Source organism: Salvia splendens, chromosome 19 (assembly GCF_004379255.2).
Source record: "Salvia splendens isolate huo1 chromosome 19, SspV2, whole genome shotgun sequence".
Classification (NCBI taxonomy): Eukaryota; Viridiplantae; Streptophyta; class Magnoliopsida; order Lamiales; family Lamiaceae; genus Salvia; species Salvia splendens.
The window spans coordinates 13,782,814-13,798,444 of NC_056050.1; the positions used below are offsets into that span (position 1 = coordinate 13,782,814).

Sequence of the window (15,631 nt, forward strand, 5' to 3'; positions counted from 1 at the left end):
TCGTTGCAGCACAATGGATGGATACGAAACTTGAAGAAATTCGAATTGATGTGAGAACTGGCAAATCTGGAAGTTTTAGTGAGGAGTCCGACAACGCCTTCACTTTTGAGGGGAGACTGTGCGTACCAAACGACATGGAACTCAAGAACGAGATCATGAGTGAAGCTCATGAAACTCCATACACCGCTCACCCGGGAAGCACGAAGATGTATCAAGACTTGAAATGTCCTTTCGGTGGAATGGAATGAAGAGAGACATAGCAGCATTTGTGGAGCGTTGCTTAACCTGCAAGCAAGTGAAGGCTCTACATCAACGACCGTACGGAAAGTTGCAACCACTAGAAATTCCCGAGTAGAAATGGGAGCACATCGCCATGGATTTTGTGACGGCATTGCCAAAGACGCAAAAAGGGAATACTGCCATATGGGTAATTATAGACCGACTCACCAAGTGTGCTCATTTCATACCGATTCCCGTAACGCACGGATCGAGCAAGCTAGCTCAGATCTACATAAAGGAAATAGTACAACTGCATGGAGTCCCAGTGACAATCATGTCCGACCGTGACCCAAAATTTACTTCAAGATTTTGGATGAGTCTGCAACGCGAGCTTGGAACTCGATTGAATTTTAACACGGTGCTTCACCCGCAGACCGATGGACAATCCGAGAGGGTGATCCAAACTCTCAAGGACATGTTAAGAACCGTGGTGCTCGACCGCGGAGGAAGTTGGGAATCAGTGCTACCGCTGATCGAATTCGCTTACAACAACAGTCTCCAAGCAACGATTAACATGGCGCCGTACGAAGCCTTGTATGGAAGAAAGTATAGATCGCCGCTCTATTGGGACGAAGTTCGCGAATGAAGAGTACTTGGACCTGATGCAGTTAAAGAAATTATTAAAATTTGTTCGACAAATTCGTGAAAAAAAAATCAAAGAAGCCCAGGACAGACAAAAGTCGTACGCGGATGTCCGACGAACCGACTTGCAATTTCAAGCCGGCGACAAAGCTTTCCTCAAAGTATCCCCGTCGAGAGGTATAACGCGTTTTGGTGTTAAGGGAAGGTTGAAACCGCGATTTATCGGGCCTCATGAAATTCTAGAAGGAGTAGGACCCGTTGCGTACCGACTGGCGCTACCGCCAAGTCTCGGAAATGTGCATAGCGTCTTTCACGTATCACAGTTGCGGAAATACGTGTTCGACCCAAAGCATGTGATTCAATATGGAGAAGTTACGTTGAATTCCGACTTGAGCTATGAGGAGAGACCCCAAATGGTCCTGGACAGAAAGGTTCAGAATTTGAGAAATAAATCGATAGCTAGCATAAAAGTGTTGTGGAGAAACCACGGGTACGAAGAAGCCACGTGGGAACTTGAGGACAAGATGATGGAATTGTACCCGGAACACTTCTCATGAAGGTATAAAATTTCGGAACGAAATTTCTTTTAAGAGTGGTAGGATGTAACGCCCAACTTTCGAAACCCTAATTTGCGAAGCTTAAAATTTTTGCATTTAATGCTTTTAATGTCGTGGATTAAATGATGAGTGAATTAATTGCATGTTTTCTGTGTGACCTAATTGCGTTTTGGAATTTAGATTTGATTTGATTAGTCAAATCCGTAGAGCATTTGACGTGGCTGTTGAATAGTTAAAGATGTGGAACATATGACATGGCCATTGAAAGGTCAAGGTGTTGAGAATATGTGGTGGAAGTGAAAATGATTGAAATTGTGACGTGGCTGTGTGAATAATCTATGCGGGGTGAAATATATTATGGAGAATTGTTTCTTAAGGGATGAGTGAGATTAAATAGGAGCATCAATATTCATTTGGCATTTTCGACCCATGTTATTATTGGAGAAGAAATCCTATTTTTCCTTGGATTTAATTAATTGCTTGGGATATTTATCCAAATTAAATCCAAAGTTCGATTATTCCTTATTCTCTCCATGAGAAAAACGACACCTATGCCTTACACCATGGAGATTTCGAAATTTCCCAATTTATGGGAGGAGGAAATTATTCATTATATATTTTGATCCCTTATTTATTCCCTTCCATGAATAAATATAAACATCCTAGCAAATCTTACCATATCTAAGGAGATCTTGCCATATCCTATTTAAATTAGGATTTGAATTTAATTCCTTGTGGGAGAATAGGATTTATTATTTTCCGCTCCATAGCATTTTATTCTACTCCGTGAAATACCAATTAAATCATAGGCTAATTAAATAGCCTAGAATTTGAAAATCCTCTTATTTCTCCCCAGATTTCACGCCAATTCCTTTCCCCATATCTTCTCAAATCTCTAATTATTTAATTGTGGGATTATATTCTTGATCTCTATAAATACATGAGAAAACCCTAACCATAACCCCACTAGCTACACGCCTACTCCCTCTTCCTCACGCCACTCTCCTCTCCCCACTCTCTCCCAATTTTTCTTCTATTTTTCTCCATAAATTCTTTATCTTTTGAGAAGAATTTAAGTTGAAGCCTCGAGAATTGTTGAAGAATCAAGATTATACTTTGTTTCTACCGTTTGCTTTTGATCAAGAAAGGTATAATTGAATTTCTTTTCCTCCTCTCCATTGAAACCTTGATTTTGATTCCATCATGCATATAATAAGTGTAGAGATCGTAGATCTAATATTTAATCGGGTGGGATTGATGGTTACATGAAAAAAAAGGATATGTATATGCATTTAGGTTGTTTATGAATGAACTTGTGGATGATTTGTGGTGAATGCTATGTGAATATATGAGAACATGATGGTGAGATCTTTTTGAAGCATGATTATGTGTTGGAAGTACGAATATATATGATGGGATGAATATTTGATAAACCCTAATTCGAAATTTGGAAGTATGACAACTGTGGTGTTCGGACAGTAGATTCCGACGTGTGTTTGACTGACCAAACGATCTTATTTTGGTGCGAAATTTTAACTGAGTAAACTTCAAGGTGTCTTCTATGTAGTGTGTGAATATCAGCCCTTTTGGTCGAAAGATGAATGTTTAATGAATTATTGAAGTCGACTGCGTAGTTTTGTCAGAATTTGTATTCTTGACCAGTGAGTTTCGTTTTTGATGTGAAATTTTAACTGGATAACCTTTGATGTGTATACTGGATTGTGGCAAAATTTCAGCCCCAACGGTGGTTGGATAGATTTTTAATGATTTTTACAAAATGACTGTGCTTTTCTGCCAGATTTAAGTCATGCAAAGATAATCTATGTTGTTAAGCTTTGAATGATATACATGATGCATATGTGTTAAGGAACCCATTCTATGATGTAGTGATGTGTTGTACGTTGATGTATGCTATGGTGTGTTTCCTTATGTTGATAAAACGAATTGATGGGAAAAGGGAAACGTTGGGGACATGCATGATTTTGAGTCGATAATTGAGACTGATTTATGATACTCATAAATTTTAAAGGTGCTAACTCGCGCTCTCAGCGTGATAGCAAGGGGAAGAAAGCACTTGAGATCTAAGCCGTCGAGGTGGGCTTTCTTTTAAATAAGGACAATGTCCTAAATGTTTTATCGATGGAAATGAAATTGTGTTTATCATTCCTTGTTTGATTTTAATGCGCCTATCTGATATGGCTTTATGCCATTATTATCTAAATCAAATTCGGGTCCTCGTAGGGCCGCAAACCCTACTTGGATTAGTGTACACCTATGGTAGACTGTGTGCTAGCGTACTGGCTGGCCGGTCTAGTGTCTTGGTTTGTGGCCACATTCCAAGTCATGTATTGGCAGATATGGCTAACGTCTATGGGAAAATGACTGATCAGTCGACTTTTACATTGGGAAATGACTTTGAGTGCCTCGGGCCATTCTAAAGATAAAAACCCGTTGGTTACTTATGTATGGCATGATAAATAATACTTTTATTGAAAATATTTTCGGCATGAGTCTACTGAGTATTATTATAGTACACAGCCCTGCATGTGTTTTCCTTAGGTGCAGGTTGAGCGGCGACGAGCGGTTGGCGGTGTTGAGCAAATTAATTAAAATCATGAGACTGTCTTGAAACTCCGAGTGTCGTCGTGTCTTCACACATGACTTCACTTTTCTCTTGGATGCTTTCGCTAAAACATGATTACTCTTATATTTGGGTTGATACTGAAACTATTGGATTCTTGTTAGGGATATTGAGACATGTTACGTTTTGGATTATTTTGAGCCATGCCATTTTGACCTAAAATATGATAGTCATTTTTCATTGGGTTTTATTGCTAAAGCATGACCTTCTTTTCTTATACTTAATTGTTCATTTATTTCCTTGGTCAAACCCCTTTTTAAAAAACCCCTAGCCCTTTTCTTTGATTGCATTTAAGTCCTGTTAAGTCACGATCGCCGCATTTATTATACCCTAGAAGGATGGTCGTGACAATGCATGTTCTTAGAAACATGACCTGCCAAAGATGGAGAGTTATGTTTCAACATTTCTTTATTAGACACCTATACAAGAGATAAATTGATACGAGGATATCTCTACGAATATCCCATATATCTATTATTTAGTTTAGTATTGATTTAGCATATCTTTCCATATATTCTTAGTATCTTTATTTCTTATTCCCTAAGTCAGAGTAGTCTTATAAATAGGAGATATTGTATTCTTCTATTTCAATCAAGAAATAAGATAATTCACGCTATTTTCCTTTCTTCTACAATCCCAAAACCCTAGTTCTTATCGTCGTTGATCGTCGGGCAAAGATTCTCGCGACTTCACGGAGGAATTGATCCTAGTTCTTGTCGTGTGCGATCGACGGGCAAACGTTCCCGCGACCTCACGGAGGAATCTAATCGAGGTTAAGGAGTTCATCCTTAACAAGTGGCGCTTTCATTGATGAACTCACCTTTCATGGCGAATCGAGAGCAAATCGGACGGAATAAATTGCGGCGACTGCCGTTGGTGCAATTGTCGGGGGAGAGGCGCAATCTGCGTCGTCCCTAGCGATGAATTCACCGACGCTAGCGTTCGAGCATGTGGTAGCGTCGTTGGCTAGATTGGAAGCAAGAATCGATGCGTCGGAGCGACGCACAACGATCGCGCAGCATCCGGCGCGACCAGATCCAGACCCGCCAGATGAGAATTGGCGTCGGGAGAGACCTGAGCCTGGACAGCAGACTGCAATCTTCACGTCGGCAACAACACCATCAACGAGGGACAGATTTGGGTTTGGTAAAGGAAGCCATTCACTTGGACCGCTGCACCCTGCCCCACCTGGTGCGTCGCTGTGGGATCGATCCGGAGAAACCGTCGCTTCACATCAGCAACTAGAGTTCCCTTCAGCCAGGAGCGCGATTCAGCCAACGAGAATTGAGCAGCAGCCGTGGGATCGAAACGACGCTGGTGTCGAGGGTTTTCAGAGACGCCGATCCACTGCTTGGGATAACCCCGCGCATAGGCTCGACGATCAGCCGGGGGGTATTGCGACAGAGTGGGATGGGTATGGCGCGTACGACGGATTTCGGGGGCGACGAACGACTGCATGGGATAACCCCACGCATAGGTTCGACGATCAGCCTTACATAGCCCCGGTCTACATAACTCCACCGAACTCTCATCAATTCAGCCACCAAAACTGGCAGCCAATGGTGCAGCCCTCATATCCACCGCCAAATTCGAATCCACGCCCAAATTTCTGGTATCCACCGCCACCACAACCGCTTACATATGATCATCAGCTTTCTCCCGGCTGGCCGCCCCCGCCACCATAACGGAAATTAGAAGTTGATGACATGACTTCTTATTTTGCAACGATCGGTGATGTAAAGAGTCAATCCGTTTATTGCCCTAATGATTATTGGGGGTTTGATGAATACGAAGACGATGTTGATGTTAACTATATGGGAAGTGACGATGAGAAGGGGGTAGAACATAGGAGAATTCCAGCCACTCAACCAAGAAATTGTCCTGGGCAGCCGGAACACCTCCTGTCGCGATCAAAGGCGTCGGCTGACCGATCGTTGCATCCACCAACAACAACAATGTCTGCTGACCCGCCTTCCCCAGTCGCGTTCTCGCCGCCGTGCAGCACCTATATCAGTGGAGAGGAAGAAACATTGTTAGATGATGACGAGGAGGTGATTCCATTGTGGAAGTGAAGAAGGTCATCGCATCTCTCGAGGCTTCTCGAATAACATCTCACGATGTTGTGGCAAACTGTTCGAGTGAAAATTGTGGTGCTTATCTATGTGAATTAGTTGGAAATAAAATTGCACCGTCCTTTCCAATACATTTGAAGGAGATTGCCTTTATCTGTGGGGATTTGCGTGTTTGGAAATCTACACGTTTGAATCCTCGATCAACATCTCTCGACATCGATGCGAGGTTGATCCCTTCGCGCAATGACACGTCATGTGTGAGCATTCTTGGAAGCGAGGAGGACGAGATCGTGATTTTAGAAGGGATGATAGAGTTCCAGAACAGGTTCAAAGTTTATCCGTTGGCGAATCTGAATGATGAAGGGAGACGTTCAGTTGTTCGTTGTGCGTTTGATCCAGGAGGAGACGTCTGTCATCAATTTTTGGCTTTCAACTCTCGCTTCGTGATTTCCACCTTGAGGACAAGGTGGATTTCAACCGTGGGGGAGTTGATACGAGTATATCTTCGGGAATATTTAGCATATCTCTATTTCCATATCGTTATTATCTTGTTCACCAAGTTAGGTTATTCATAGGAGTATTATAAATAGGACTATTGTCATTCTCATTATTCAATCAAGAAATATGAAATTATCTTTTTAGCTTTTATCGTATCTTATCTTTTTGCAATCCTAAATCTTGGTTTGATCGACCGGCAAAGCTCCGGCGACTGCCTTTTATCGTGTTAAGGGAACTTCACCCTTAACAATTGGTGCTTTCATTCTCGAACTCATGGCCGACGTCAATCTTCGTTCATGGCCGGAGATATCGCAAGCATCCGAAGGCTTGCAACTGAATTCAACAACAACAACGTTGGAGTATATCCACGCTTGGCTCGCCCGACTCGAGACCCGATTGAGTGAGCATGAGCGTTGGGCAGCAGCCACGCTCCCTCCGTTGCGCCCCGAGCCTGACCCACCGGACGGCCCCCCGCTGTACGCCGTTGCACAGCCGCCTTACCAGCCCTACCTATCTCCTATTTATAAGACTACTCTGACTTAGGGAATAAGAAATAAAGATACTAAGAATATATGGAAAGATATGCTAAATCAATACTAAACTAAATAATAGATATATGGGATATTCGTAGAGATATTCTCGTATCATAAATGAAGACGTACCCTGTGCCACAACTTGTTGAAATCTTTCTCTTATTATTGTTACAAATTTGAATAGTCCATTGCTCTTATTAAATTCATTCACTAGCTCTTGTGTCCCGCTCAGATGTGGATCACTAAAGAGAAGCACCAGAAACAGACGATAAATATTTGTTTAGCGAAATAAAAATCAACCAAAAGCTTATTTCTTACAATTATAGGTCTCGTTCTCATGACGAATAATGAAGGAGTACTCTTCGTTTGGGTTCTCAGGTCTAATATTTGTGAATATGAATTTTACACCTAGGAGAAAGAGAATGGGTGAGAAATGGAAAATGATGTATAAGGGTTTCATCCATTCTCAGCAATTCTTTACCATCTCCACATTCAATACGGACCCTTTTATACCAAGAAATATATAGCCTCCTCTATTTATTTCCAAAATAAAAGGCAGATATTAAGTCAGCTTCAAAAAAGAGTAACCGTTTCCGTATTCATGGATGGCTGCATGTTCAGATTTTGATATAATCATTCCTATGTATTCAAATAAAAGCATTTTTCTTTTTTTTATCATCTTCATTTTCCTAATCAAAAACCAAAACGTGCAGTGTTGATAAGCAAAAATTTCGTGCATAATAGTGTAATACTTCTATAAGGAAACAAATTAAATAATTCCAGTCAGAATATTAGAAAAGTGAAAACACACCTTCAGACTGCTGAGACATAATATCAGCATATTCATCTTTCCTTTCCCACTGATCTTTCACAAGTCCTTTAAATTCTCCATTCCTAGTTTTCATAACAGATATAGATTCCCTGATTGTCATCCGCTTTGCGAGTCTTCACTAAAATTGTGGCATCGAAAGAAGATTTAAACAACCACTCAAACATATTAGCAGATAAAGTTGTTTTGGTATCAACATTAACTAGCACCATCTGTAGTTGATGTTGTTAAATGCATTTGCTCTTTTGCTGATCACAAATTTCAAAGCATGTGTTGCTTTTTTAGACATGTTCGTATCATGAGACAAATCATTAACTTGATCATATATTATTTGTTTTTAAATGCACAAGTGAAATTTGTTTGCCCACGAGATGTCCTTCACATGGTATGGTTCTAATCAAATTATATTTGAGAATCATTAGATTAGCACTCTAATAGCAAGTTGACATTAGTCACCGTGTCTACATATTTAATGAGTCTCAAATTCAAGTATTAGCTGAAGAAACATTCCATTCCATCCCTTGATGTGCGTAAATAAAATGAATAAAGAAGATGGATTATCCCCTGAACTCAGCAATTCGAACATGATGCAGTTTTTGTGGTGAAATTAATTCCAATTATTTTTAATTCAACCAATGTTAACTATCTATTGACACAAAGAGCCTAGCAGGTCAATCACAGAGTACTTTTTTTTTCTTTCTTTCTTTTGAAAGAGGGTCAATAATGGTTCCCCTAACTCATTAACAATACTACTATCTCCATCCATAAATTGAGTCTTTATCCATTATTTGGGCCGTATCCAAAAATGAGTCTATCCATTTATAGTATGTTTTTTCTCTATAATTAGATGAGTCTCATTTTCCATTATCCGCACGTACTGCAACTACTTTTTCTCTCTATCTAGTCATACTTTACCAATTTAGAATTGAAATTTACAAGCAAGACTATTTTTTTGGACGGAGTTAGTATATGCTTATCTGTTTCTACGCTATCCTATTGTATCACAAGGCCACTTCCAAGCTACAAGAATGTTCACAGAAAAACTAATTGAATTATTGAGTGAATCTTTTCAACAGAAAATCATGTCCAAAATTACAAAACTGTTGTACCAGCAAGAGCCTTCACCAAAGAATCTTCAGCTTCTCTCAGTTCCCCTTTTAGCTTTGCAATTTACCTCTGCCGAGAAATTTCGGAATATGGGTCTCAATTCGCTAACCTTTCGAGATTAGTGATTAGATTCGCTACCTTTCAGAATATGGGCTCGAGGCGTGCGAATTTTTCAAAATAAGTGTTTTTTAGTTTTTATATTTATTCTCTTCATTTTTCTTATTATTACCCTCCCAATAATTATCAATTGACCAAACTACCCTTTAACCCAATTTCTCAAAAATTTCAATCTACTCCACTCCAAAAGTCCAAAAAATCAATCTGCTCTTTCAAATTCTCACACCATAAATCATTTTCCCTTTTAAATTTATGACATTAGGAGTTCTATACTCTCTCAAATTCACACCAAAAATCATTTAAAAGCTTTTAAATTTCTGACGTTAGGAGTTCTATACTATATCAATAAATTAATAATTTAATAAAGAGTAAAGGTCAATTTTGGTCCTAAACATACAACCAAAATACGAATTTGGTCCAAAACATTCACTTTTGGAAAAACAGGTCCATAACAAATGAAAATGTTGACGAAGTAGTCCTTTTTTTATGGTTCTGTTAAAAAACTAACGGTCAACGCTAATTGCACAAAAGTATGACCATTAGTTTATTGACGGAACTGTAAAAAAAGGACCACTTCGACAAGGATTTCATTTGTTATGGACCTGTTTTGTAATGACCACCCTTTTAATAACCATTAGACAACGATGAAGTTGGATACATAAATTCAAATTTTCTAAATTTGAATTTAGAACGGAAGTATTTATTTTCGTGCACGAGAAAAGTTTGCTAAGTCGTAAAGGGAATAGGACGTGAAGTATTACGAACAAATAAAAAGAAATTTGCGCTCTTTATTGCTTCACGAGTTAAACACTCGAAATCATACAAGAGGAGAAATAAAAACATAATCTCGTTTCTAGCCAAGCTATTACATACATCACGGCGTCTAAGTTACCAATATGGGAATACAAGTGTTTAAAAGAAGCAAGCTTGTAACGCCCTACTTTTCGAACTCTAATTTTCGAACACTAAGACGATTTCATTTATATCTTTGATTGCCGCAATTAAATGACGAATTGTTATGTATTTGCTTTGGTGACCTAATTCGGATTTGACCGAGTCAAATTCATCGATTTATGACGTGACTTTAATTAATTGATGCGGAATGAAATATATATTGCAGTAAATTATTTTTTGGGGAGTGAGATTTAAATAGGATCATCAATAATTACCTTGCCCTTTTGTTGAGAAATTTCGACCACTGTTACTTGTTGGAGAGGAATTTTATTTTCTTGGATTTAATTATTTGCTTGGGATAATTATCCAATTAAATCCAAAGCCTAATTACCTTATTTCTTCATGAGAAAATCGACTCCTATTGTTGTACTAAGGGAGATTTCGAAATCTTCCGAATTTTGTGGGAGGAAGGAATTATTTATTATTTATTTGGATCCCTTATTTAGTTCTTTCCATGAATGAATTGGAATATCCTAGCAAATCTTACCTTACTTTATTTTATTAAGGATTTGGAAATTTTTCCTTGTGGGAGGGCCAAATCACACGCCTACTTCCTTTTAATGTGGGAGGATTTTTATTAATTTTTCTGCTCCATATTATTTTATTCTGCTCCGTGAAAATACCAAATTACATCAAAGGCTAATTAAATAGCCAAGATTTTCGAAAATTCCTCCTTATTTCCTCCCTCAAATTCACGCCAATCATCTCCCTCAAATCCCCTCAAATCTTTATTTAATTTATTCTCCCAAATCTTCAAATTAATTGTGGGATATTTTATTTTCAACTCTATAAATAGAGACTAAACTAAAACCTAAACCCTAGCCACCCAATCCCACACGCCTACACTCTCTCTCACACGCCCATTCTCTCTTCCCCACTCCTCCCACACTTGTTCTTCTACTCTACTCAAGATCCTTTCGATTCGCCAAGAGTTTGTTGAAGAATCAAGAGATATATTCGTTTCTACCGATTGTTTAATTCAAGAAAGGTACAATCAAACCTCTATTTTTCATTCCTCTCTATCTAAACATTCTTTTGACTCCCTCATGCATATAGTGAGTGTAGGGATATCAAATCTAAGGATTTAATCGGTGGGAATTTATTTTTGTATGTGTGTATGCGTTTTGAATGAAATTGTATGAAGATTTAATGAATCATTAGTAAATGATGTATGATTATATGAAAACATGAGTGTGAGGACTCTTTTAAGCATGTTTGTGTGTTAAAACCATGAAAAGGTTGTGTTTGAATGAATGGGGATAAAACCCTAATTCGAATTTTTAAGCATTGAAAACTGTGGATTTGGACAGTAGATTCCGACACGTTTTTGACCAATCAAATGAACTTAATAAGTAAACTTTATGATGTATTCTGTGATGTGTGTGAATTTCAACACATTTGGACAAAGGATGGATTTTTGGTGAATTTTTGAAGTTAACTGCGCAATTCTGCCGGAAAATGTTTTCTCGACCAGTAGGTTACGTTTTCGATTTGACCGACCTAAAAAGGTTATTTTGACATGAATTTTTAACTGGAAGTTATTTGATGAGTCTACTACATTGTGGTAAAATTTTAGCCCCAACAGAAGTCGGGAGAGTTTTGAATAATATTTATAAAATAGTTGAGCAGTGCTGCCAGATTTCTATCTTTACAAAAACAACTATGTTGTTATAAATGATATACATGATTTATATATGTGATGACGTGATGTGTTATTCAAAGATGGGGAAAAAGGGAAACGTTGGGGACATGCATGATTTTGAGTCGGTATTTGAGACTGATTGTGATACACATAATGTAAAGGTGATAACTCGCGCTCTCAGCGTGACAGCAAGGGAAAGGAAATACTTGAAATCTAAGCAGTCGAGGTGGGCTTTCTTTTAAATAAGGACGATGTCCTAAGTATTTTACCGATGAGAATGAAATTGTGTTTATCATGCCTTGTTTGGTTTTAACATGTCTATCTGATGTGGCTTTTGCCACTATTATTTAAATCGAATTCGGGTACTCGTAGAGCCGCAAACTCTACTTGGATTAGTGTACACCAATGGTAGACCGTGTGTCAGCGTACGGGTTGGCCGGTCTAGTGACTTGGTTTGCGGCCGCAAACTTGTCATGTATGTGCGGATATGGCTAACGTCTATGGGAAAATGACTGATCTGTCGACTTTTTACAATGGGAAATGATTTTGAGTGCCTCGGGCCTTTCTAAAGCTAAACCCCGATGGTTACTTACGTATGGCTTGATAACATATACTCATATTTAAAATGTTTTCGGCATAAGTCCACTGAGTATCTTTATAGTACTCAGCCCTGCATGTGTTTTCGAAGGCTCAACACAACGACTCGTCCCCGCCCAACCACGAAGAATGAGGTAATAAGTATCTTGATTAATATTGATCTGAAACTGTGAAATGTTGTAAATTGCGATGGGAATATTACTCTTGTGAGAATGAAGATATTTTTATGGGAATCGAAGCTAATATGACGTCTTTGAAAATGTTGCTTGGAAGTGTGGGATGATGAAAATACATGGATATGAAATTGCTTAATACGACTATGCAAAAAATGATGAATATTGTTGTGCACACCCCGATAGGGAAAATCGGCAAATATGTGATTTGATAGATGAAATTCTAAATGATTGATATTACATGAATTGTGATTACGTGAAGTATGAGTGTGATTACTTGATTATACAGTAATATTTTAGATTGTACTTACCGCTGCAAGCAACAGGCTTCTTTCCACAAAGCATACATAAAGCGATAAGAGCAGAACGTGATTAACATGAAAGCAGTGTACATAATACCTCATAGACAGTCCAATCTGGCACGACTTACATCAACAATATTTTTCAGGAGAATGAGAAGAGTGCATATGGAATCACGGACACACAAACTCATTAAAGGACTAAGTTCTCCAATATGCTACTAACTTACCTCCTTGCACATGGGAACATATTCCTTATGAATCCTAAGTATGGCCGCTTTGTTACTTGTTCAATTACCTTACAAGAGGAACATTGGTATTCTCTGTCACCTTCACATCTGCAGGAATACTAATAATCAGTAGAATACTAACCATAATAAAGACCACGTCTTCTGAGTAAACATGCATAAGTGTTTTATTTTCCTTATATGCAGTGGAGACGGCCACGGGGTCTAATAAAATCTTTTAGATATTGGTTGAAATGAACTCATCAGCTTTTGACAATTGCCTCCTTGACCTTTTTCTCGTCGCATTCTGCACAGAAATGTCACAATTATTTTCAAAATATATGCACAGCTTTAACTGCACCTCAGGTGAAAGAATGTCGTGCAACATTTTGTAGGGCTTCAATGCTGGATCAAGCGCAGTTGCGGCCATTCCTGTGGTAGGTCAGAATACATCTTTAATACACGACCGCAATGTTAAGTCAAGTGACTTATAATTCACTTGGAATTCTCGATGACAAGAGTGAACTGCTCAATTTGATCAGAAACTTCTCCCAGACGACGGAACTAGTCAGTAAAACAGTCAAAATATTTAACTAGATACTATAACCAGCAAATGAAAAATGATAACAAGATAACAACTTGCCACATAACGACTTACCTCTACGTGACTAAATGTGTGCTTACTTTTGCCTTTGATTACAACGGGCAGCAGAATGTCGCACACCCAAGCAAGACAATCTGCTTTTGGTGTGGCGACATCCATAACGTATGAAAGGTATCTAAACGATCGCAAAGCAAAAATACGTTTAATAATTATGGAACCATATATAGCCATTCCAGGTAACCAGCAATGCACATTTATGATACCTGAGCTTTGTGTATGCATCTGAAACGCCAAAAAAAAAGCAAATTCATCCATCAACCATTTCCACGAACCATGTCGCAACAAGTTTCTTTGCTCAATCTGTTGGCCTTTCATTGCAGTCTCCAAAACACTGTCGTAAGCGATAGTTTCTACAATAGATGTGCCCTGGACATACCACATAGTTAGTGATGCCACTCTCACCGAAGGACGGAATCTTGATTTTGAATAAAATAGGCATTAAGCATGAACTATAAAACATCTACATATACCTTGTAACTATTTTGATCAGCATAGGTTGGATAGTTGATGTATACCTGTATTTTCCCAGCTTTTTCGTGCTCTGTTTCCCGAGATATAATACAATGACGATGCTTCTCCCCCTGCATCAAAATAAGCAAAAAAACTTGACCCCTTCGGACACACAAACAGATCTGTTTCAGAAACAACAGAAAACCAAACATGAGGTCGATACAGTAATGATTCATCAGCAATGTCATCCACATGAACAAGAGTATGCCCACAATACTTTCCCTTCGAATCTTGGACTTCGATTATTAGATCATCTCCAAATCCATCCGGCAAATCAAGAGCACTAGAATTCACTTATCCATGAACTACCAAATATAAGAAGTAGACGAAGAATGTGAAACAAAACATATAAGACGCGAGCTTCACTAGATCCAGGATGCTTTCTCAATGCATCCTCTTCAGGCAAACTTTTAAATCTCAACAAACAAGAATATGATTTTGAAATTTAAAACAAGATTTACAATCCGAGTATACGTTAGATTGAATGAGAAACAAGACTCCATATTGATATATGAATGAATATATGAAACCTGCATACCTTATACCAATTCATAAGTTGATGCCAATTTTACTAAGATTGTGTGCTTCTCTCAACCAAGCAAGGAAGAAAGATGGTTGTCTTTGCTTCTGTCATAGTGTAGCCCCCATTTCTGAACAGATCCAGAAACTCAGGAAGAAACCTTGTCAAAGTTATAGAAGATCAAGAGTGAAGAAAGGATCTGAGATAGTTTAAATATGATAGATAAGAACTATCAGGACATATATATTCATTGGCTGTAACATCATTAGGGAGCTAGATATTGGAGAATCAATAACAATTTTCAATATTAGCAATTCCACAAACAAACTGAATAAACAAATGTTCTAATAACAAGTGTCCTAAGAACACTCATCAAATATGCTACCACTCATTTTTTTTTATCAAAAGTATCATTTGATAAATTCAGACAGCAAAGCACATGGACATGCTGACAAAAAAAAAATAGACAAATTAATAAAATCCTATTTACCTTTATAAGCCTGATGTGTTGGATTCACAAAACCTCAACATAAACCACTTTAAGAATATATTTAAGACTTCAATCCCCTCCCTTCTCATGGATGGAAGAGCCTGTATATCATAAACAAACAGAAGGTTAAAAGAAAATTTCAAGTTACACAATCAAAACTAGAATTTATGTTGAATGAACCGTCTGCAACATGTTAATACCATCAACTTGCTTTTGGAATTCAGAGCATTAGCAATGGGGCGCCCTAAGGCGCGCCACGTCAGCAGTTTTATCCTCCTACCTCCCCACCTGCAGTGGGGCGCCATAAGGCGCGCCCTATGACGCGCCACATCATCATTTT

General features: G+C 38.4%; 1 protein-coding gene across 2 annotated transcripts; it reads right to left on the reverse strand.

Annotated features, from left to right (window-relative positions):
- Window positions 1–13,006: 13,006 nt before the first annotated feature.
- LOC121779472 lies at window positions 13,007–15,356 on the reverse strand. Of its 2 annotated transcripts, XM_042176803.1 has the most exons (5): window positions 15,292–15,356; window positions 14,820–14,961; window positions 14,287–14,352; window positions 13,975–14,137; window positions 13,007–13,886 (listed from the first exon to the last, which is right to left on the reverse strand). In XM_042176803.1, the coding sequence occupies exons 2-5, from the start codon at window positions 14,832–14,834 to the stop codon at window positions 13,804–13,806; spliced, it is 327 nt and encodes a 108-aa protein (XP_042032737.1). In that variant the 5' UTR covers window positions 14,835–14,961; window positions 15,292–15,356; the 3' UTR covers window positions 13,007–13,803. The 2 variants fall into 2 exon arrangements, with proteins under 2 accessions (XP_042032737.1, XP_042032736.1); XM_042176802.1 differs by lacking the exons at window positions 14,820–14,961; window positions 15,292–15,356 and having other exon boundaries at window positions 14,287–14,658.
- Window positions 15,357–15,631: the final 275 nt, after the last annotated feature.

Excerpts from the sequence above, each read along its gene's own strand:
- LOC121779472 (XM_042176802.1), bottom strand. The coding sequence starts at position 14,475 with ATGTGGATGACATTGCTGATGAATCATTACTGTATCGACCTCATGTTT. Across the intron at positions 14,138-14,286 it reads AAAAAGCTGGGAAAATACAG|GGCACATCTATTGTAGAAAC; the intron begins GTATACATCAAC and ends TGGTATGTCCAG. Across the intron at positions 13,887-13,974 it reads GATGCATACACAAAGCTCAG|ATACCTTTCATACGTTATGG; the intron begins GTATCATAAATG and ends GCGATCGTTTAG.